Genomic DNA, 22420 nt, shown 5'->3' on the forward strand with positions numbered 1-22420 from the left:
AGACGGACTTGATTTTAATTTTATGATTTTAGTTTTGCTCCTCTTGAGATGATTGGTCTTGATGCTATTATTTTGAAGAACCGCACAGGAAGCTGCGGCTGTTTCCGCCAGCTTGCTTCAGCTTCAGTCGAGTTTCCAAGGAGAGAAATATCAGACGCGCTTCAGCTCGGACGGGACTTCTCAGAGCAAACATCCTCACACACTCGGGGCTGACCTTTGACCTCTGGGACATTTTGGGGTCCGGGCGGGAAGCTCGCGGACGGTGTAGACCCGGAACAGGCTGCCATGGCCCGGCCGAGGAAGAAAAGCTGCTCTGGGTGCTGAACATGAAGCTCCGCGGGGGGAGACAGAGAGAGCGCAGACTGCAGTAACACACGGAGGGAGAGGAGGCACTTTAATTCAGGAGAGAAGAAGAGGAGGATGAAGATGGGAGGGATAGTGGAGCTGCTGGGCATCAGCTGGCTCCTCTTCCTCCTGCTGTTCATCGGAAACGGCCACTGCAGAGGTGAGAGGGGTGAGGAAGAGCACGCTGAGTGGGAGGTTTATCGGGCCCTGTGAGGGACACTGACCCGGGGCATCACGGGAGGTGTAGTCCACCCTCAGCTGCTCTGACGGTCACTGCGAACAAATATCTGAAATGTTTCTATAAATGTGTCCAAGTTTAATCTTCATCGGAGTGAGAGGACGGTTACACCGACTCTGGCTCCTGCCGCCCTCTGTGAGCACGCAGGTGTGCACAGGTAGGAGTTTACGCAGCACGCTGAGGTTCCATCTGATCTAGTTAGCTCTAAGGTTTCATGTTAAATGTGGCCAGAGTTTCACAAAGTGACGGGCGCGTGTGCAAAAGTAAGGTAAAGCACTGGGTCGGGCCCCTCTGCGGCTTCCTAAAGTCAGCCAATCAGACGAAAGAGAATGGGGGCGGGGCTTAGACGGGAAATAAGGATGACCGAGGCCCGAGCCTCTCCTCTGATGCAGCGCTCCTCTGTAATCCTCCAGCTGTTTAAAGCCAGTTAGTTTAACTGTTGCTCAGGTGTCCAAGTACCCGAGAGCGGTGTGGTGAAGCTGAGGCTCAGGACTTTTGCACAGAGCGATCCAAACCAGCAGCAGATCATATAGGCTACGTTCACTCTGCAGGTCTTAATGCTCAAATCCGATTGTTTTGTCTGCTCGTTCACACTACAAATAAAATGCGACAGCAAACGCTCAAAGCGGCCGCATGCGCAAAAGAAGACGTCACACACAGCGCGCGCTGTTTAGACCCAGAACAAACAGTCTTTACGTTTCCCAATTTTGCTTTAAGTTATAAAGTTATTTTGTTATTTACATAACAAAATAACTTCTGTCAGAAGTTTATACAGAACAAATGAAATGTTCACGTTTCTCCAACACTGTCTTCCCAGCAGTTGTACTGGACGGACAGGAAGCGTTCGCGATGTCTTCTCCGGCGCTGATAATCAGCGTCTGTCTTGTGTCAGGGACGTAAAAGACGGATTTAATGCGACGTGACCGTCAAACAGCAGTCGCTTTCTAAAACATCAGATATGTGTCGGATTCAGGACCACATACGGAAGTGACCCAGGTCGGATTTGTGCCGTTCACACTGTCACACCGTGATCGGATATGAGTCGCAGAGGGTTGAAAAAGTCGGATTTCATGCGCTTTCACCTGCAGTGTGAACGTAGCCTTAGTGACCTGGACCTGCTGATGGATCCTCTCAGAGCTTCTCTGAGCTGAACTTAGGTCTGAGGGGGAAAGTGGAGCGTGAGCACTCAGGCCGGAGCAGATTTTACTCCTGCTCCGGCCTGGGAAAGGAAGCTGGGATCTCCCAGGAGGAAGTGGTGCTTACTTTACTGAGCGGTGGGTTTCAGTTTTCAGGCGTGCTTCCGTCAGAGCTGCCTTTTCTTTCTGGAAACTTTATTGAAACAGTTGTGAGAACAGCCACACTGAGCTATCAGGTGACCAAACCGCGCGGTTCCTTCCTGTTCAGCGCCTGGTTCTGGTTCCAGCTGAGCGGAGCTGAATAACTAGCGTGCTGAGACCAGTGCAGCGTTTCCATCCTCAGCCTGAAAGTGCCGTTTTTCTTCATCATAGTCATATCTACCAATCTGCAGGCGGATCGTTTCCATTTGTTCCCATATTTGTGAGTCTTTCTTAGACCATCGTTAATGTTCACACACGCTAACTTATTGAAAACCCCTGGGAGCTGACAGATCTAGGAAACAGGAAGACGGGAAACTCTTCTTTGCTCGGTTTGAGGTTTCTGCACATGAATCTGATATTAATCAGTTGTGATTTCCTGTTCTGCGATGTGATTTTAGAGCAAGTCAGGCGGTCATGCCACAGTGCAGAGGTTTGTGTGAGAGCAGAAACCCTCTTTAACCATCAAAGGAAAGCTTTAACAGCTCCTGTTTGGATGTCTGATGTCACTATGACAGTTTTATGCATAGAGTACATTTGATTACATTAATATTGAATATGCTAAACGCTGAGGACACAAACATAAAAACCTGTGTGGGCTTACGCTGAAAGCTGCAAATAAAACTTGACAGAGAGGAAACGGTGTGCAGCTGAGAGCCGTGATGAGGTCAGAGAGGCGAACCAACAGGATTCTGTCTTAAACTGGGAGCCAATGGCGTTCAGTCCCAGGGCCACGTGGTCACATGTCTGTGGTCACGTCCTGCAAACGGAACGTTACAATACTCTAACTGAAAGCATGGACCAGTGTCTCTGAGTCAGTTTGGAGTAGAAACTGTGAACACAGGCTACACACAGGAAGTGACACGTACAGCTGTGTATCGCCTGCATAGAACAGTAACCTTATACAGGGGAACACCAAGGCGTTCCCAGGTCAGCCGACAGATATAATCTCTCCAGCGTGTCCTGGGTCTGCCCCGGGGCCTCCTCCCGGTGGGACATGCCTGGAACACCTCACCCAGGAGGCGCCCAGGAGGCATCCTTGTCAGATGCCCGAACCACCTCAGCTGGCTCCTTTCGATGTGGAGCAGCAGCTGCTCTACTCTGAGCCCCTCCCGGATGGCCGAACTTCTCACCCTATCTCTAAGGGAGAGGCCAGCCACCCTTCGGAGGAAGCTCATTTCCGCCGCTTGTATCCGCGATCTCGTTCTTTCGGTACTACCCACAGCTCGTGGCCATAGGTGGGGGTAGGGACGTAGATCGACCGGTAAATTGAGAGCTTCGCTTTTACACTCAGCTCCCTCTTCACCAGTCTCCCTTGGAATGCTGTCGAAGCTCTGCCGGAGGTGTGCGTTGAAGATCTTGCAGCCTGGGGCCTCTGCTAGACGTTCCCAGCACACCCTCACTACGCGTTTAGGTGCACCGGGTCTATCCAGCGTCCTCCCCCGCCACCTGATCCAACTCACCACCAGGTGGTGATCAGTTGACAGCTCAGCCCCTCTCTTTACCCGAGTGTCCAGAACATATGGTTGCAGGTCTGGTGATACGATTACAAAATCGACCTGTGTCCTGGTGCCACGTGCACTTATGGACACTCTTATGTTCGAACAAGGTGTTCGTTATGGCCAAACTGTGGTTAGCACAGAAGTCCAATAACAGAACACCGCTCAGGTTCAGATCAGGGAGGCCGTTCCTCCCAATCACGCCCCTCCAGGTCTCGCTGTCATTAACCACGTGAGCATTGAAGTCTCCCAGGTGGAGACAACAGAGTCTCCACTTCCATGTCTCCTCTTTGGGCCCGGACACCAGACGCTCGCCCTCGGGCACCCTCCCCGGGCCTGGCTCCAGGCCGGGGCCCCGGTAACCCTATCCCGGGCAGGGTAAACTGTTCCCTCGATGTTGTCTTCATAAGGGTCTTCTGAAGCGCTCTTTGTCTGGTCCCTCACCCAGGACCAATTTGCCATGGGACACACACACAACTCCACCACAATAAGGTAGCGATTCACGGAGAGGGGAAAGAAAAATCAGATAAAAAATGAAACCAGTCCTTTCTGTGAGAAGTTTCCACTGAGTCGTCCAGTCTGAATGAATCACACACTTACACACTCACACACACTCACAGTTTCCCTGAATCATGACTCATGGTGTTTTTCTTGGACCTACAGACCGTAATCACAATGAAAGCAGCTTCAGGGTCTGATAATGTGAACCTGCAGTTTTCTCAGCGCCCAGCAGAGGGCGAGTCATTTGGCAGTACATCAGAGAGGGTGCGGCCATCTTTTAAATACAGTCTGATCGGGGTGGCGAGGCTCCTCCTCCTGCGTGGCTGATCGCAGCTTCTCCTTCTGTGTTTAAATCTGTTTCTTGGGGTTTATCGTGTTTCTACTCAAGTCTTCATTTAGTTTTTACTGTATTTTATTCTCAGAGCTTTTTGCTCGTCCCCGTGTTCCTCATGGTTCCACCTGATTTAGCTTTTTTAAAATCTGTGGTTGAGATTATCTTTGGAGTCGCTTTTCCAGGGTTTTCCTTCTGGGCTCCCTTTGGCAGGGATGAGCAGCAGCTCTTGACATGACGAGAAACAAGCCAGCAGGAAGCAGTGAGAGTGCTTCCTGTTTGGAGGCTTCCTGCCCAGCTTCAGGACGGCGAGGTCGTTAACGTCGGACTGCAGGTGTTACCGTGGCTACAGATTAATGCACACACACACACACACACACACTCGTGTTGGACACCATGCTGTCAGTTGTGAGCAGATGGCGAGAAATGAAGAACACTGTGTGTGTGTGAGTGTGCGAGTGTGTGTGCGTGCGTGAGTGCGTGCGAGCGAGCGAGCGAGTGTGTGTTTGACAGGCCACCACTTGGGATTTTTTTCTCCCGAGGAACAAAATACAGTTCAGAGCTTCCTTTGAAATGTGTGATTTGAGCTGCAGTGTGACACTGATACCTGTGTGTGGATCAGCTGCTTTGTTACCAACAGGAGCTGCTGAGGACGCTTTCAGCTGCTGTAGAGGAAACAGTGGAGCTGTTGTAGCAGCGCCGTAAGGAGCTTAAAGCTCTGCGGCTGGATTTATTTTCTTTCACTGAGCTCATTTCCAAACAGGCCGTCATGATGCTCTGAGCATGTTTGCTTTACTTTATCAGCTCAAAGAAGGAAAACAGAAGACGGGTGAGGCCGAATGTCAGCAGCAGACCTCACAGGCCGGGGTGGCGGGTTCAAAAGTCCCGCCTCCCATCGAGGAGGAAATCCGGAGAGAGAATGTGGTGCGATGGTGTGCAGGGACGGCTGGAATGAGGATTCACTGATGCTCCTCAGACTGCAGTGTGTGGAAACACACCCGGCTGAGCTTAAACCAGGAAAACACAACCGCACGCAGGAAGTAGAGCAGGACCAGAGACATAAAGATGAGCTTCATGTGCGTAAAATCCAGGTTCTGGATCGTGTCTGTGGATCACGTGTGACACCGACACAGACGTAACTGTGAAGCTTTAAAAACATTTCTAGCGCCATCGTCTGTCAGCACAGGACGTGATGTCACCTGGTTGGTTGTGGCTAACAGACTCACATTAGCTTATGTTGGCTAACTAGTGACATCATCGATAGCGCAGAGGAAAGTGAGGACAGAAACTAAACGTCAGTGTGAGGTAGGGCTGGGACGGCGCGTCGACGTAATTACGTCAACACGTAAAATACGCAAAAAACGTGTCGATGCGTCGTCACTTTCAAAACGGACATGGCGGCAGCGAGTAGCGGCAACATGAATGAGGCAGCCGCAGTCGACTTCAATCACTCCACCCGAACACGCAGTTCTACAGTATGGGCATGTTTTTATTAAAAGGTGTCCAGATGAAGAAATTTGTGTTTTTCATTGAGATACATAAATTAGTAAATGTGAAGTTGATACACAAATAATGGGGAGAGAATCGAATCAAAATGAATCGTCGAATCATCGATTAGGAAAATAATCGTTTTGCCCTGGTGTGAGGATCACCGTCGCGCTGCAGCGATGAGTTCATGTTAAACATGGACCGTCCACTGTGCGTGTCCTTAACAGGAAGTGGCTGTTGGCTGTGTGGTCAGCGGCACTCAAACAGGAAAATCCAGCTGTTAGCCGTGATGTTCGGGTTTGTAAAGCACTTCATGAACGAGTCCTGAGTCAGGTGACAGGCCTCCTCTCAGCTGATGCGATGTTTTGTGCAGTAAAATCTTCGCGTTCCCGACACGTGCACACCAAATGATGTGTTCAGTTCTGAGGCTGTGGCAAAGGATTTGAACTTGTTTACAGAGCAAGCTGAACTGATTCGTTTCCCGTCTCCTCCTGCAGACTCTCACCAGACCGAGCACCTGTCCTCCTATCAGCTGACTGTCCCTCGACCAATCGGAGGCAGGCTGAGGAGGGACGTGAATGGAAGACTGCCCAATCAGGTCTGGAGGTTTTTATTTCTAGTTCATTTCCACTTACCTGTTTCCAGATCACACAGAGAAGTTCACGTAAGACGATGATGAGAGCACACAGGAAGCAGCGCTGCTAGCTCCGGGTCAGAACCAGCCATGGAATCGTAGGCGGGCAGACTCCATCTTTGCTGGTCCATCACACGAAGAAGCTCAGATTATTGTGACCCCAGTCTGCGTCAGGCTGCTGACTCCAAACTGATGGATCGTGTTGTTTGACTGATGTGACTGTGCACACAGATTTTAAACATTAGCTTTAAACCGTGTTTGGCTCGCCACGAACACAATGTCCATGAAGCAGCACGCCTGCAGGCTTCGTTTAAACACGCTCGCTGCGCCCGCGCTGCTGTCCCTCCCTGCATGCTGCAACATGCTCACACACACACGTACGCACACACACACACACACACAGACACACACGATGACACACTCTGCTGGCATGTGCAGTCTGCTCAGAGATAACACCCCTGTGAAAGTGTTGTGGAGACATGAGTGTGTTTGCAGTCTGCAGATGTGTGTGTCTGTGTGTGTGTGTGTGTGTGTGTGTGTGTGTGTGTCTGTGTGTGTGTGCGTGTGTGTGTGTGTGTGTGTGTGTGTGTGTCTGTGTGTGTGTGTGTGTCTGTGTGTGTGTCTCTCTGTGTGTGTGTGTGTGTGTGTGTCTGTGTGTGTCTGTGTGTGTGTGTCTGTGTGTGTGTCTCTCTGTGTGTGTGTGTGTGTGTGTGTCTGTGTGTGTCTGTGTGTGTGTGTGTGTGTGTGTGTGTGTGTGTGTGTGTGTGTGTGCGTGTGTGTGTGTGTGTGTGTGTGTGTGCGTGTGTGTGTGCGTGTGTGTGTGTGTGTGTGTGTGTGTGTGTGTCTGTGTGTGTGTGGGTGTGTCGCTGCTCGCAGAGACTCGTGGCTAACGCGTCGCTGTGCTCGGCGCCGATTATCCTCCAGCTGTGTCACAAACAGCTGATCATTCCCAGGATGTGTGATGTGAGCGTGCTCGCATCACCACGTTTTTCCACGTTTTACTGTGTGAAACTGTTGAACGTGAACTTTCTTTGAAACTCGTCAGCATCGCCCACTTCCTGTGGAAACAGCTGACGGGGGAAGAGCTCACCTGTGGAGCCACGTCGGACAAAAACAGGGCGCCACAGTGATGACCTCACTGCTCTCGGCGCCGATGGCTTCCTCGGGGTTCGTGGCCCACAGAGGAGCTGAGAACGGATACCCGCTGCCTGCACAGGTACATACACCTGGTGATGTCATCAGATACCTGGCTCCACAAACGTTACAAAAACAAGGTCAGCTGACTCTGCGAGGCGCCACGGGAACGCTGACCGAGCCAGAACCAGCAGCAGCTCTGCTTAATGAGTTTGAGCTTGAACCGTTTCCATGACGATGCCAAGGTATGTTTACAGATTTACCCGACCTCTGACCCCTGCTGTGTTAGAGGACGGATGAGCTGCTGCTGGCAGCTGGACGATGGAGACCACCGCTGACTTCCTGTCCACACCAGCTGTCTGTGTGCGCTAATTATAGTTCTGCTGTCACACACACACAGACAGACACACACACACACACACACACACACACACACACACACAGAGCCAGGTGAGTCAGAGGCTCAGGTGACCTGCTCGGCGAGCAGTGGGATGCGTGATGGAGGCGATGGCGTGCTGTCAGTGCAGATGTTTGGCAGCTCGTGCTCGAGCTGGCAGAGTTAGTTGTGTCAGCAGGGCGACTCGAGTCGACGAAGTCTTTGTTCACAGCAGATGGAGTGCGTCTTTAACACAGGCTGTTTTAGCCGTTTGTGCTAAAACGAGGTGAAAATGAAACCTGGAGGAGCTCCGTTTTCATCCCTCGATCCGAAATAACCCACAACACGGAGCAGGAAGTGGAGCCCGCAAACATCACGGGTACAAAGGTAACCGCTACTGGGAGCGACTGTATGTCTGCCACATATCGGACGCTAGTGTCAGCGTGTTTGTGCTGTTAGTTAGCGCCGTTAGCTAACATGCTCCTCGTGAGGATCGAAGCGCTAATCCCGGCGCTCATGTACCAAACCAGCTTTGAAGGACGCGTCGCTCTCTGAGCTCCGTGGCTGTGAATCCAACATGGCGACAGGACGGCAGGGAATGAGACCTCTTGGTGTTCTGCTTTCTGATTGGCTGCTCTCCACCTGCAGTCACTCACACATGCTCAGTGTTTTATTCTACAAGCTGTCACACTTCAAAGTTACCTTTTTGTGTGTGCAGGTGTCCTACATCATCAGCGTGGATGGAAGCGATCGCGTCGTCCATCTGGAGAGAAACGAGTAAGTCCTGATGAGGGGCGGTGACATGTTCACGATCGTACGATCGCTGAGATCGAAGCTTGTCAGAGCGCGCTCACCAACAGACGGCTGACATGTTTTTACTTCATGGTCACAAAATCACATTTCAAAGTCTGTGACAGGCGATCCAGGATGTCCTGGTGTGTGATTCTAACTTTTTATGGAAACGCCAGCTGATGAAAACACGAGGTGAACCAAACAGCTTCACAGCTGTTAATAAAAACATCACTGTTTCTGTTTTTAATACCTGACTGAGCTGCAGCGGGAGTGAGGCAGGTGAAGGTGTTTCCTGTGCAGGTGTGACGTGTCAGACTCACACCTGCAGTCGGGGGTTCGGGGTTAAAGTGAAGTTGGTCACATGACTGTCCTGTTTCAGGCTGCTGCTGCCTGCAGACTTCACCGTGTTCTCCTACAGTCCCAACGGATCCCTGGTCACATCCACGCCACCTGTCCAGGTAACGCCCCGCCTACCTGTCTGTCTGTTGTATATGAGCCTCACCGGTCCTGTCAGCCAGTCGCATCGCTCAGACTCACCTGCTTTACAAACGCCCCGCCCTTTTCCTTCCTTTATGGTCATTGCGGCGTTGATGCCACTGAGAACAAAGCGCACGCGCTCTGTTTCTCTGCAGACTTCATTAAAGCAAGGTTTTCCCAGAGAGAGGTGCATGCTGGGAGTTGAGCTTCCTGTCAGCTGACCCGGGTTGTCTGATGTTTGAATGATAAATGGACGGTGGCAGTCTTTGTTTGGAGATGGTTACCATGGCGAGGGTCAGGGTTCAATCCTGTGACTAGCTGTCACTTCCTGTCAGTGTACAGAAACACGCTGACTCCTGTTTCCTGTATTTAAACTTGAGTCAGCTTGTTCAGGCAGAGCGTGATGGGCGGGTGGAGCGCTCTCAGCTCGCTGCTCGCTGCGCCCACAGAGGGGAGGAGACAGAGCGAGAGCAGCAGACCGCTGAGATACGAAACTAAGACGCCGCTGACTATCCGTGTCTAATCGTTCACTGCAGGGAACTTCACAAAGTGCATTCTGGGTAAAGTTTGAGCCTCATGTGCCACAGGCGTCTTCATTCAAGGATGGAGACCTATGTGTCATCAGGTCGATCAGATCAGGTGACGTGCTGATAGGTGGAGCCTGAGATCCCCGTCCTGTGAGTCAGTGCAGACAGGATGGGTTCAGACCCACGGGCCACGGCTTGACCACCGCTACTCCATGAGGACAAACAAGAGGAAGTGAGAAAATGATGAGCTGGTGTTCCTCAAAGTCTCTCTCCCACACACACACACACACACACACACACACACACACACAAGCCCGTTCAGCTATCTCAGTGAGGACCTTCATTGACATAATGCTTTCCCTAACCATTACAGATGAACGTCTGACCCTAAACCATAACCATAACCTAACGGTAACCCTGACACTAAAACCACATTTTGAGCCTCAAAAAGGCTTCAAACTTGTGAGACCGGTGTGTGTGTGTGTGTGTGTGTGTGTGTGTGTCCTCACAAGTAAAATAGAATGCAGATTTTGGTCCTCACAAAGATAGCTAGACAGGAACACAGACACACAGACACACGCACACACAGACAGGAAGTGTGTGAGCTCCAGTGGAACTGATACAGCAAGAATCGCGGCAGTGATGTCACTGAAACTCCGTCTAGTTATGAACATGTGATTCAGTCACAGCAGTGTGTGTGGATAGGAGGCGTGGTGGCACCCCCCACTGGTGTGTGTGGGTGCTGCAGTCAGCTGTCTGTGTTTCAGGACCACTGTCACTATCGCGGCTTCGTCCAGGGCGTGGAGGGCTCATCCGTCGCCATGAGCATCTGCAACGGCCTCAGGTAATACACACATGCACACACGGGTCCATCAAACATGGCGAGGATTAAGGCGAGTCTGAAACAGTCGACCCGTCTGTTCAGTATCAGAAAGTACTTTTAGCGAGCGAGGTCGTTGTGGGGGAACGAGAGTGTCGACGATTTACCGAACACGTCATTTACTGCAGCACAACAAGTCTGACACTCAGTGTGTGTGTGTGTCTGTGTCTGTGTGCGTGTGTCTGTGTCTGTGTGTGTGTGTGTCTGTGTGTGTGCGTGTGTGTGTGTGTGCGTGTGTGTGTCTGTGCGTGTGTGTCTGTGTCTGTGTGTGTGTGTGTGCGTGTGTTTTCAGAGGAGTGATGCACCTCAGTGTTGGCAGCTATGGGATTGAGCCGCTAGACTCCGCCACCGACCAGCACCTGGTGTATCGCCTGCAGGATGTGACATCACAGCCCCGAGGGTGCCAAACGCCGCACTACGAGCACGGCCCCAACTCTACAGAGCGTGCTCAGGCCAGCTGGGAGGAGATCCCTCACGGGCAGCACAGACGGGTGCGTTTTCCCTCACGCACACGGCGCACGCTGACTTCCTGTCCCCTGAACTTTGACCTGTTCCAGCTCTGGAGTCATGCCATCATTGCTTTACAGTTTATGTTGACTTTACATTGACGTCTCGAGCAGCGATGATGGCGCTTCAGCAGCGTGAGCGCCGCCGTGCGCTCTCAGAGAGTAACCGTGTTTCTGTTCCAGGTGAGGAGAGCCGTCCTCCACAAGACGCACTACGTGGAGCTGCTGCTGGTGGTCGACAACGAGAGGGTGAGAGCACGACACCGGGTGGAGGTGGACTGCTGCGGCGGGCGGCGTGTAACCGTGTGTTTCTCTCTCCCCAGTTTAACTTCATGAGCAGGAACGCGACGGCAGTGAGGGAGGAGATGGTTCTGCTCGCCAACCTCGTGGACAGCGTGAGTGTCACATGTTTCCTCCACGGCTGAGTTAGCTTTGTGTCACACGGCAACAGGAAGTGACTTTCCTTTCAGCCCGTTTGCTCTTGTGTGGTTAAAAGTAGGAATAAATCAACAAATGTCTTAAAACCCTTTGATGTCCTCACCAAGGAAAAAGCAATGGACATTTTTTTGTTTGCATTTCTTATTGATTTGGGAGTAATAACCACAATCAATAGTTTAGTTTTTAAAATATTGATCTCTACCAAACGGTTGAGATGCCACTTAATGATAAGAGTATGAAATGTCATGCAAACACAAGTACATTAGATAATACAGCTGAAAAAAGTCAAAGGGCCAAATTCTGATTATATTAATGGAAACTATGCAGGGCATTGGATGGTAGCATTCAGTGAACATTGCTGTTTTCATTCCATCAAAGGAAAGCATTACATCAAACAACAAAATACATGTGCTGCATCCAGGCCACTTCTGACTGAATGCTACTGTGCAAAATAAAAACAGTGCCAATCAGCACATCTGCTTGTGGTTTTGGTCGTTGGGGTCTTAGGGTGTAGCTTTGATTCTGTGGTCTTGGAGAGCTGGATCATGGTTGGCCAGCTCAAGATGCTGGCTTGTTAACTTGTAACTTATAACTTGTCTTATACAGGTGTAATAGCATACCAGAAAGTTTAATTCCTCCCATATGCTAATTATACACAGGGATGGTGATCTTTGCGTTGGACTCTTTGCTCCACCGTTTGACCGATGAAAGAAGCACGAACCCACAGGCCTTGTTTAGGAGGTTGACACATTTGTTGTCAAATCATTTCATTGCAATCAGACCTTCATCAGACCTGTAATCACAGGCTGCATGGCCCCTCTTCATCAGGTCTTTGTCTGCCATCAGTTTGGTCATACAGTACCAATGCACCTGACACCAGAGGAGGTGTGCAAGTTCTGGACCAAGCAGAAACCTGTGAAGAACCGAGGTTCTTTTATAGGTTTGCAAAGTGTTGTTTACAGCTTTGGCCCCTTAGAGGGAGCTTCTGTTGCTTTCACTCAGGGGAGCATTGAAGAATGTAGATCCTCCTCACACAGCAGCAAGTCGTGGATGATGCCAGATGAACAATTTAAAGCCCCACTCATCTGGTTTGTTGGAAATATACTGGTGAGGAGTGCCAGCTCTTGTGGCTCCATATGAAAGCATGACCTCAAACACGCTGTGGTTGAAGGTGGATGGCATCATGAGTGTCATGCCACAGGACCATGTGATTTTTAGCCATATAATTGTTTAGCGTCCATATAGCACAAATTATAACTTTGAAAACTTAGTAATATTAATTTACCAGCTACGGTAATTTGGTTAAAAGCTAATCAGTTGTGTTATTCTTGATTTTTACAATATTTACTAATATTAACTCAGAAAGTTACAAAACTGACTTACTGAGGAAATTCTTTCAGCATATTCTTGCTGTGCTAACACTTAATGTGATTTATCAACACTGTCATATATCAAAAAATTATATCTTCCTGCCTTAGTTTGATCAAAAACACTCAAAATATGTTGGACGGTTTTTTGCTTCTGACTTCCTGTTTGGGAGAGGTTTAAGAAGAGCCCACAGTTTCCACTCACAGCGCCTCCTGGTGGCTTTTTTTGGCGTTACAGATGAAAAACCAATTGGTAGAAAAGACTCAACAAGGCAGGTCAACGTCAGTGAAAGCCTCAGTTAGGGCCTGAAAATGTGCTCTACCAAAGGTTGACCGGAACGCTAAAGGGTTAAAATGAATAAAAGCATAAATAAGAGGAGTGTGCGTGTGTGCGTGCGTGTGTGCGTGTGTGTGTGCGCGTGTGCAGATCTACATGCAGCTGAATATCCGGGTGGTTCTGGTTGGTTTGGAGATCTGGACTCAGCAGAACCAGATCAGCACCGACGGAGCGGCTGGAGAAGTCCTGAATCGCTTCACCCAGTGGAGGGAGAAGGAGCTGGTTCCTCGCCGCCGCCATGACTCAGCACAGCTCATCCTGTCAGTACACACACACACGCTGTTGCTGTTTTGTTTGTTACTGCATGTGATTGTATCGTGTATCAGGTGATGATGATGGTGATGATGATGGTGTCTGTGCAGGAGGAAGAATTTCGGACAGACGGCCGGGATGGCCTTCGTCTCCACTGTCTGCTCCAGGAGTCACGGAGGCGGGATCAACGCGGTACGCCACCATGCGTGCAGACTAAATACATTCAGTTTTATGAAACACACCAAAAACATTGAAATGATTGTTTCTGTGGCGTCGATTTCACTGAATCGCACGTCTGGGAAAAAGAGAAATAAAAGATCTGGATCCTAATGACAGCTTTAGAAGGAACTCCATCTCCCAGGGTGCATTTCAGTGAGACGTGACTGAACTGTGCTCTGTGTCCTTCAGTTCAACAACAACCTCGTGGTCTCGTTCGCCTCCATCGTGGCTCACGAGCTCGGCCACAACCTCGGCATGAACCACGACGACGGCCGACAGTGCACGTGTCCCACCGGCGCCTGCATCATGAACTCTGGAGCCACGTAAGACGCACACGGCGAGCTACGCCGCACGCTCACACGTGCCCGCACACGCTCACACTCACTCCTAACGCGTCTCCTCTCTGCAGAGGGTCAAAGAACTTCAGCAGCTGTAGCGCCGATGACTTTGAGAAGATGATCCTGCTGACGGGGGGGGCGTGCCTGCTGAACGTCCCGCGGCCCGACGAGGCCTACAGCGCCCCCTACTGTGGAAACAGGCTGGTGGACTTCGGGGAGGAGTGCGACTGTGGCTCAGAGAAGGTGTGATGTGTAGAGGATGAGTTAGACATGCCTTACATTCGATTTGACCCACTTTGATACGACGTGTGCCGAAACAGCGGCGACGCTCCTGGCAGTCAGGGCCCGCCCAGATTCAGTGATTTATTACACAACTCGAGCTACTCGTCAGCGGGAAGTCCAACATCTACGCCGTCCACGTGTTCCACAGCTGTGCGGTGGACCAGGTGGCTCCCGGGCCTTATGTTTGACATCCCTGTTTTATATTAACGTGTCACTGTTGTTGAGTTTTCCTGCACACAGAAAATGAAGACAAAAAAGTTTCGCTTTGTGGGTCATTTTCACGTCTTTGTGCGATTTTTCTAACGTTTAAAATGATTTTACGCCAGAGACAGAAACTTCCTGTTTAAACCCGGTCACGTGATCGACCACGTGTGTGTCTGTGTGTGTGCAGGAGTGTGAGGAGGACCCCTGCTGTGAGTATCGGACCTGTAAGCTGAAGTCTGGAGCTCAGTGTGCGTACGGCGAGTGCTGCTCCAACTGTCAGGTAAACACAGCGAGCCTCGTGACACACACACACACACACACACTGTGCGTGCGTGTCGGGCTCTGTAACTGTGTGCTTGTGCGTTCAGTTCCTGCCGGGGGGAACCGTGTGTCGCGCCAGCACAGATGAGTGTGACCTGCCTGAGTTCTGTAACGGCTCCTCGTCCTTGTGTCAGAGCGACGTCTTCATCCAGGTGAGGTCCGCTGCATTTACCTGAGCAGGTGAGCTGCTGGCTGAGCTGTACTTCATCACATCTGTGTGTGTGTGTGTGTGTGTGTGTGTGTGTGTGTGTGTGTGTGTGTGTGTGTGTTTCAGAACGGGCAGTCCTGCAGGAACCAGGAGGCCTACTGTTACAACGGGAAGTGTCAGCACTACGACAGCCAGTGTCAGGCCATCTTTGGAGACAGTACGTACCTCTGTACGACTTCATCTTCTCTCCTCTCCCTCATTACTCAGCAGCTGACCCCCCCTTCTCGCCCCTCCTCCTCCTCCTCAGAGGCGAAGGCGGCTCCTGAGCTCTGCTTCAAAGAAGTCAACAGCAAAGGAGATCGCTTCGGCAACTGTGGCTACCTCAACAACGGCTTCAAGAAGTGCGAGAGCAGGTAACACACACACACACACACACACACACACACACACTTCCTTAGGGTCCGTCCCAGTGTGAGGAGCTGAGACTGATGATGTCACAAAGTTCAAGTCCCACGCAAGTTAAACGCACCTCCAGCTTTGACCTGATGGTGGCGCTGTGTGATGTGTGCACTCCAAACCGTCACTACACCTGTGTCGCTACCAAACCGGGAAAACCTGAACAAACTCCATCTCCCAGGGTGCATTTCAAAGCCCCGCCCACATGACTGTGCTGTGTTCAGGCGTCTTTCCCACAGTCCGTCTTCGAGCCTCCTCCTGAATCCTCCGATTCTTGTCGAAGTCGCCGCTTCCGTTTTCCTCATCGTGTTTGTTGCCATAGAAACGCCATGTGTGGGAAACTGCAGTGCTCCAACGTTCAGGCGAAGACGGTGTTTGGCATCGAGCCATCGATCATCAGCACGCCAATCGCCGGAGGGAAATGCTACGGCGTGGACTTCATGCTGGGGTCGGACGTCCCCGACCCCGGGATGGTGAACGAAGGGACCAAGTGTGGAGAGAACAAGGTGAGGAGGAGGGAGGAGGGAAGGGGATGAGGAGTGAACAATGAGGTGTTAAAGCTCGTTTCTTCTTCTGCGGCGCTCAGGTGTGTGTGAACTTTGAGTGCCGCAGCGCCGACGTCCTGAGCTACGATTGCGATGTGCACACCAAATGTCACGGACACGGGGTGAGTCGCCTGCCTGTGCTCCTGCCTACCTGTCTGTCAGGTGAGTCACATGACTCAGGTGTCACCTGTCTGTGTGTCGCAGGTGTGCAACAGCAACAGGAACTGCCACTGCGACTATGGCTGGGCTCCGCCTTCCTGCGAGTTATCGGGTTACGGTGGAAGCGTTGACAGCGGACCCACGTGGAACGGTATGTCACCTGGAGAACTCTGACTTACCTGAGGGCAGGCGTCCCGTGTTAACGCGCCTCCTGTGTGTGCCCCTCCCCCAGATAAGGACACGTCTCTCAGGGACGGCCTGCTTGTCCTCTTCTTCTTCGTCCTCCCGCTGCTCGCTCTCGGCGTCTTCGTTTTCCTGCGCAGGAACGAGCTGCTGCGGCGACTCGGGCTGAGCCGCAGGAAGAGGTCTCAGGGATATGAGTGAGTGCATGCACACACACCGCCACGGCCGCAGGAACCACGTGTTCTCTGTGCTGCGTTTAGGGACACTGAATATAATTGTAAACCATTAGCTGCACGTGTGGCGCTGCTCTCACGCTCATGTCTCCCTCAGGGCTGACGGCATGGCTTCAGCCAATCACAGCAGGAGACCGCCTCCCAGAGCGCAACCTCCATCTGTTGCCCGGGGTAACGCCAATAACATCGTCAGAGACGGGGTAAGTTTAGGGTTCACATGAGAGTTTACGTTTTCCCTCGTTTTACACACACCTGCCTCACCTGTCCGTCCAGGTGTGTGATGATGTTTGTAGCATCAGCAGTCGCTCCTGCAGCTTTACCCGGTTTGTTCTGTGTGAGCAGTGAGCGTTACAGAGTGGGCGTGTCTACAGAAGGTTAAAATTAAAAATCTTCAGGTGGACACGCCCACACGGCCTCCTGCTGCTGCTGATGATGATGATGATGTTACTAATGACACAGATCTGCTGTGACCCTGCTGATCAGGAGGCTGAGAATGGAGACGGTGATGATGCTCTCCCGGTAAGCCTCAGTGTAGAAGCTGAAGTTAGATGTAGTGATGAGCACACCTCAGCACGAGAGCACCAAACACAGTTATTGATCACTGTGTCGTTAGATGACCTCACAGACTGGACGATCAGCTGATCGCTTACAATCAGTGACAGACTGTACTAACCAACCGAGCAGCTGATCTGCATCGACCAGCATCTAACTGGAACTGAAGCGGCTGTCTGCACGGGTTATTGATGAGCTGATTAAGCTGTGTGATTAATCACTTTAGTGTGTGTGTGTGTGTGTGTGTGTGTGTGTGTGTGTGTGTGTGTGTGTGTTGATGGACTGCATGAGCTCTAACACACTCTGCTCTCTCTCCATGTGAAGCACCACGCTCAGCTGCTGCCACCACAAGAGGTAAACCCTGCTTACTTCTCATTACCGCTCTAACTACTGCTGCTGATGTAGTGTTAGCTTAGTGCTGCGTGTCTGCAGGTTAATCTTCACAGCAGGAAACTAGAAAGCAGCTTTCACTAACCCAATGACATCAGGTAAACTGGGAGAGTCAGACAGGCCAGGTAGATCGGTGTGAGGGTTTGAATGGGACAATGACTCGCAGGTTTACCCAGGTGTACTTCCTCTGTGTGTGTTCAGGTGGTGGAAACCAGCCGGACGGCTCCTTCCCATGCTCTGAAGCCGCCACCGCCTCCTCTGTAAGAAGTCGCGCACCACCACATGCACCGAAACACAAACCGAAAACAATCTGAGCACAAAAACTGTCAGTCAAACCTGAAATGTGGAAACTTCACTTTCAAACTAAAACTTGTATCTTTTTAAACATTTGACGCTACAGCGTATGTTTCCAAAAAATACAACTTTTTGCATTAGCTTCTAAATGATTTGATCTAACTTGATGTTAACTAGTTATAGAAGCTAGCCTTAAGCTAATGGTTCTTAGAAGCTAAATTTAAGCTACTGAGCCTTAGATGCTAACTTGAACTGGACAATTGGACTTAACAGTTAATGGAAGTCAAAGCTGTACCTGTGGCTAATGCCAAATCGACTGTATTTAAAAATAATTTTAAGCCAACTGTGAGCTTGCTGGTTACTAAAATGCAATTTAATTTTAAGCTAAATTGTCTTCTAGTCTTCTAGATTTAATAAACTTAAAAGCTGCATTTAAGCTAAGTGGATGTAAATATGAGCCAGATCAGAGCTCTAGGCTAACTTTTTGCCATGCGTGCACCGGTGCGCCTAACTCAAATTTTTCAACCACATCGCTTAACACCGCAGTTTTACATGTGCACTTTTTTTGAGGGGGGGGAAGTTGCAGTCCATACAGACAATATTCATTTCTAAAGTATTAACTATCAATCTTGTGCTTAAAGTGCGTTGGCACTCTTTGTCAATATTGTAGAAAATGTTAAACATCATCTCGGCTCCTCTGACGACCTGTTTGCTGCTGAAAGGCCGTGGGCAGAGGGGACACTCGGGCATTTATCGCAGCATATAATGTGTTTTCTGGACACACTGCTGCTTTTTCAGCATTCAGAGGTTGATGGCACCGTGTCAGAGCTGGCTATGAATTTCAGATGGATCAGGCCTTAACTTAACAAAAAAGTTATCAATCGTTCTTTTCATCTTTTCTTATCACCCTCAGCTGCATCCACTCTGTCAGGCCTAGGCTGCTCACTAGGGCTGGGTACCATCACTGATTTCTGTAATCCTGGGAAACTGTTCTTGAAGTACAGAGAGAGAGAGAGAGCTGTGCATGAAGTGTGATTTTTATCGTGGTGGAAGCAAAACTGATAAAAGAGGGAATTCATGACGACATTGATCAAATGTGAAGCGCAGTTTGCTGCTTCTTTTGCTGCTGGCTCGGTGGATTTTGGTTGGAGAGACAAAACCTGCAGCTCAGAATCAGCGCAAAAAGACGTAAACGCAGCGCGGAGCCGACGCATCAGAATCGCTGAGCTCCGACGGCGTGTCCGTCTACGGGCCGTCAGGTGAGAAAGCCGACAAGACAAAGCTGATCCTGATGCGTCGGGTCTGTGTTTACGTCTTTGTGTGGAGTCCGTGTACCTGCTCTTGAAATAGTTTTGTGAGCTTTAATCTGAGAATCTGGCGTTTCTGGCAAAACACAGTTATATTTAAAAGTCTATTCAGGATTTAATGAATCGATATCGCTTTATTCAAGCTACTCACCTCCCACTTCCACCTGCACTTTCAACTGGACCACGGCCAATCAGAGAGGTCCCGCCCCTGACTATCTCTGATTGGTTTAGTCCACGATACGGGCAAAATGTGTGTCTGTTGTTGACCACAGGGAAGGTTGCAGAGATTTTTTTTTTTTTTGTTACCCGAACACAATTTGGTGGCACCGGTGCGACCAAATTTTTTTTTAGTCGCACCACTGAAACATTTGGTCGCACTGAGCCCTGAGCCAGAGGAAGACATTTTGTTCACCCAGTAGCAAACTGACTTAATTCATATATTAACGTTAAAGCTAACTGGACTCAAGAGTAAAGAATTTAAAACTAACTACACACAGACAGTAGCATTAATTTAACTGGACAAAGAAAGAAACTAGCTAATGTTAAGCTAATCCTAAACTGGATACAGCAGCTTACTCCTAATAGGGCAACACTAGATGGCCATAGATGGATAACATTTATAAGCTAGTCTTTAGAGTGGCTAGGTGCTAAGTGAACCCAGAAGCTAACTGCTGGTGTAGCTGTGTCTCTGCAGCAGTTTGAACTGTGGCGGAGTGATACATCATCTCAAACAGAGCGTGCACGCTGTGGTGTTAGTGGCCAGTCACAATGTAAACTCTTTTTCTTCTTCTTTCTTGCACAGAAAACCGAAACCTTCTGCTGCGTCTCAACCTCTGGTGCCTCAAAGACCTGCACCCGCGCCTCCTGTTTAACCAATCAGGGGTCTTCTAACGACACCTGGATGACCCCCCCCCCCCCCCTTCTACTTATCTTCAAACCCTTCCCAGCGAACTCAGAGCTAGTTCCTTAGCAACAGCCAGGAACAATTCTGTAGCCACGATAACCAGCCGGCCAGACTGCACGGCCATCGCAGTGGAATGGACCCAGGTGGACCGGACGAGAAACTTTGCAGAACCTCCAGGAACCCAGCAGGTCCAAGCTGGAGCCGCTGCTGTTCTCTAACCTAACCAGGCAATCGGATTGTCCTGAAAGCACGAGTTCTTCTGATTGGTTGGTTTTACGAAGCCTGCTTAAGTATTTTTAAACTTTCTGATTTAGTCATGTGACCTTTCAAACAAAGTATAGCAAGTATAGCAGGCCATGTGGGCCTCTCTCTGATTGGCTGGTTTGTAGTTGTGGGTGGAGCATGTATCTGAGCACTGGTTTGTTTCTATCGTCTGGCTCGCCCTGCGTTCGCTCCCTCGCTCTTCACAGAACTGTAAATCTACGATATGCAAACAGCGTCTGAGCGCGTAGCTCCTCTGGTCTCAGTTCGTCATGCAGCATGGCGCCGTCTCTGCAGGGAACGAACGCTCACTAGGCGAGGCTGCTCTGTATGCCTCTACTGTCCAGGTATTTCCACCAGTTAAAATATGAGTCTGAGCTTGCAAAGCATTCTGGGAACCGTAGGCAGTCACATTTGGTACAAGCAAAGTGGATTAATCTGTCAGAATTGAAACTAAATGAGATGAGTTCAGACCTGCACTGAGAACATGTTCACTACAAGTCTGGGATCAAACTGAACAGCAGTACCTACCAGCTCCTCCCAACATCGTTCATTTCTTTCTTTCAAAGACTTTAGAAAACACACTCATTCCTGATTATTGTTACCAGTGTGACTGACTCAGTGGAGCTTTTTTTAAATCTGTCGCTCTTCTGTTAAGGTTGAAGCTTTTTGTAGATCCACATGTTTCTTCTGGGGGGACACAGACCCCGTTTCACCAGTGTTTTAAAAATGAATTATGTCCAGTGGAAGCAGAACTTGAGCAGAAACATGAACTTGGGTGTAGCCTGCTGAGCATTCACAGAGTGTGTGACGGCGTCTGAAGGTGGAACAAAGTCCTTGAAATTCTTGGCAATAATGTCCCGAGAGCGTCCACGCTTCCTGTCCCGGGCGAGCAGCGATCACGCTGAACTCTTCCCACATTCAGGGCGTCTGATTCAAACCAGGAATTTTTACACCACCGGTGAACCAAATGCTTGCGTTCTGCAGCTGACGAGCCTGGATGCACTGTGCTGTGTAACCACGTTGGTATTTTTAAATGCCTTTTTTCACTTACTTTGCTCTTTTGAGGGTTTTTGCACAGAAACTGAGGACTCCGCTGAGGATGTTGATGTGTTGCTCACAGGGCTATCTTAGTGCCATTTGACTGTTCATGCCAAAAAAATAAACCGTAGTCTGTGCTGAGCTCCTGAGTGAAGACAGTCGGACGCAGTTATTTAAAGAGCTGAGAGCAGCTGAAGCTTCAGGTTACAGGCAGCTGCTGACTGCAGCGTTTAAAGGGGATCCGTTCTTATCGTTTCCACCTCTGCACTTTGTCAGAGTAGCTTTTCATGATTCACAACTTAAATTAATCCAATTTCTGTAATGCAATCAAAGCTTCACCTCACAAAGCTTAAAGTTAGCTTAGAGGCATCTCCACGGTGCAGTTAGCTTCAGGTGCAGAGTCAGTTTGGAGTTTGTGGGATGACTTCGCTCATAATTTAGCAAAGTCTCTGCTCCTGTTAGCTAGCTGCCTTAAAGTTAGCTGATGTGAAAGGTTTGTGATGTATATGCGTTTGGAAGTTTGGCCATCTTAAATATGAATATTACAAAATTGTAAAATCAAAACTCTTGGTGCTCAGCAGCCATCTTGGTAATTTAAAGTGTTTATTTCTCCAGGTTAAGCTGACTTTAAGACCCTAATTTCATGAAATTGGGTGAATACATGTACTTTTACCAAAAACCCCAAACAGGTAAAAGGTCTCAGCACAGCTGGTGGTCCAGGTGGAAAAAGCTTTAAGTGTTATTTTGGGTCAGCACAGGCCAACGTGAAGCGGTCCCCTTTAAAGCCAATCAGACATCCTCAGTGGGGTTACATTCATACTGAACCTGTGTAAAAGATTTCATTTTCTCTTATTATGAATGATTTAATCATTTCCTTTTGCTTTTCACCTGTAATCTGTGGTCATTTGAACATTTAATTATTAACGTTGCTGCGTGGCGTGGAAGCCTCCGCGCTGACTGATGATTTTTATGATTCGATGGATGATCTCTCACCTGTTGGACAGGTTCAGGTTGTTACAGCCAGTGGAGCTCAAACTTGTGCTGCTTGCTGTGAAAACCAAACCTGGAAGAATAAAGGTCCTTCAGCTGAACATGATAATTTAATAAACTCTGTTCATACAGACTGT

The 22420-nt window shown here is 49.7% G+C and overlaps 1 protein-coding gene across 6 annotated transcripts; it reads left to right on the top strand.

Annotated features, from left to right (window-relative positions):
• The first annotated feature begins 96 nt into the window (after window positions 1-96).
• Window positions 97-22417, top strand: adam9a (ADAM metallopeptidase domain 9a). 6 transcript variants are annotated; one of them, XM_026187766.2, is made up of 25 exons: window positions 97-505; window positions 6234-6334; window positions 8599-8657; window positions 9052-9130; window positions 10444-10520; window positions 10849-11047; window positions 11246-11311; window positions 11386-11457; window positions 13295-13464; window positions 13567-13648; window positions 13865-13998; window positions 14085-14256; window positions 14687-14779; window positions 14868-14972; window positions 15095-15185; window positions 15276-15381; window positions 15747-15930; window positions 16011-16091; window positions 16174-16279; window positions 16361-16508; window positions 16642-16744; window positions 17004-17063; window positions 17421-17450; window positions 17688-17746; window positions 19890-22417. In XM_026187766.2, the coding sequence occupies exons 1-25, from the start codon at window positions 421-423 to the stop codon at window positions 19957-19959; spliced, it is 2532 nt and encodes an 843-aa protein (XP_026043551.2). In that variant the 5' UTR covers window positions 97-420; the 3' UTR covers window positions 19960-22417. The 6 variants fall into 6 exon arrangements, with proteins under 6 accessions (XP_026043551.2, XP_080165097.1, XP_026043552.2 ...); XM_080308971.1 differs by having other exon boundaries at window positions 17028-17063; XM_026187767.2 differs by lacking the exon at window positions 17004-17063.
• Window positions 22418-22420: the final 3 nt, after the last annotated feature.

This window comes from Astatotilapia calliptera, chromosome 12, assembly GCF_964374335.1.
Source record: "Astatotilapia calliptera chromosome 12, fAstCal68.1, whole genome shotgun sequence".
NCBI classification, from domain to species: Eukaryota; Metazoa; Chordata; class Actinopteri; order Cichliformes; family Cichlidae; genus Astatotilapia; species Astatotilapia calliptera.

What these genes read in the sequence shown, in the direction of transcription:
- adam9a (XM_026187766.2), top strand. Translation starts at nt 421, where the DNA reads ATGAAGATGGGAGGGATAGTGGAGCTGCTGGGCATCAGCTGGCTCCTC. An exon ending in AGCATCTGCAACGGCCTCAG is followed by an intron (nt 10,521 to 10,848) that starts GTAATACACACA and finishes GTGTGTTTTCAG; the next exon opens with AGGAGTGATGCACCTCAGTG. An exon ending in CCAAGTGTGGAGAGAACAAG is followed by an intron (nt 15,931 to 16,010) that starts GTGAGGAGGAGG and finishes TGCGGCGCTCAG; the next exon opens with GTGTGTGTGAACTTTGAGTG.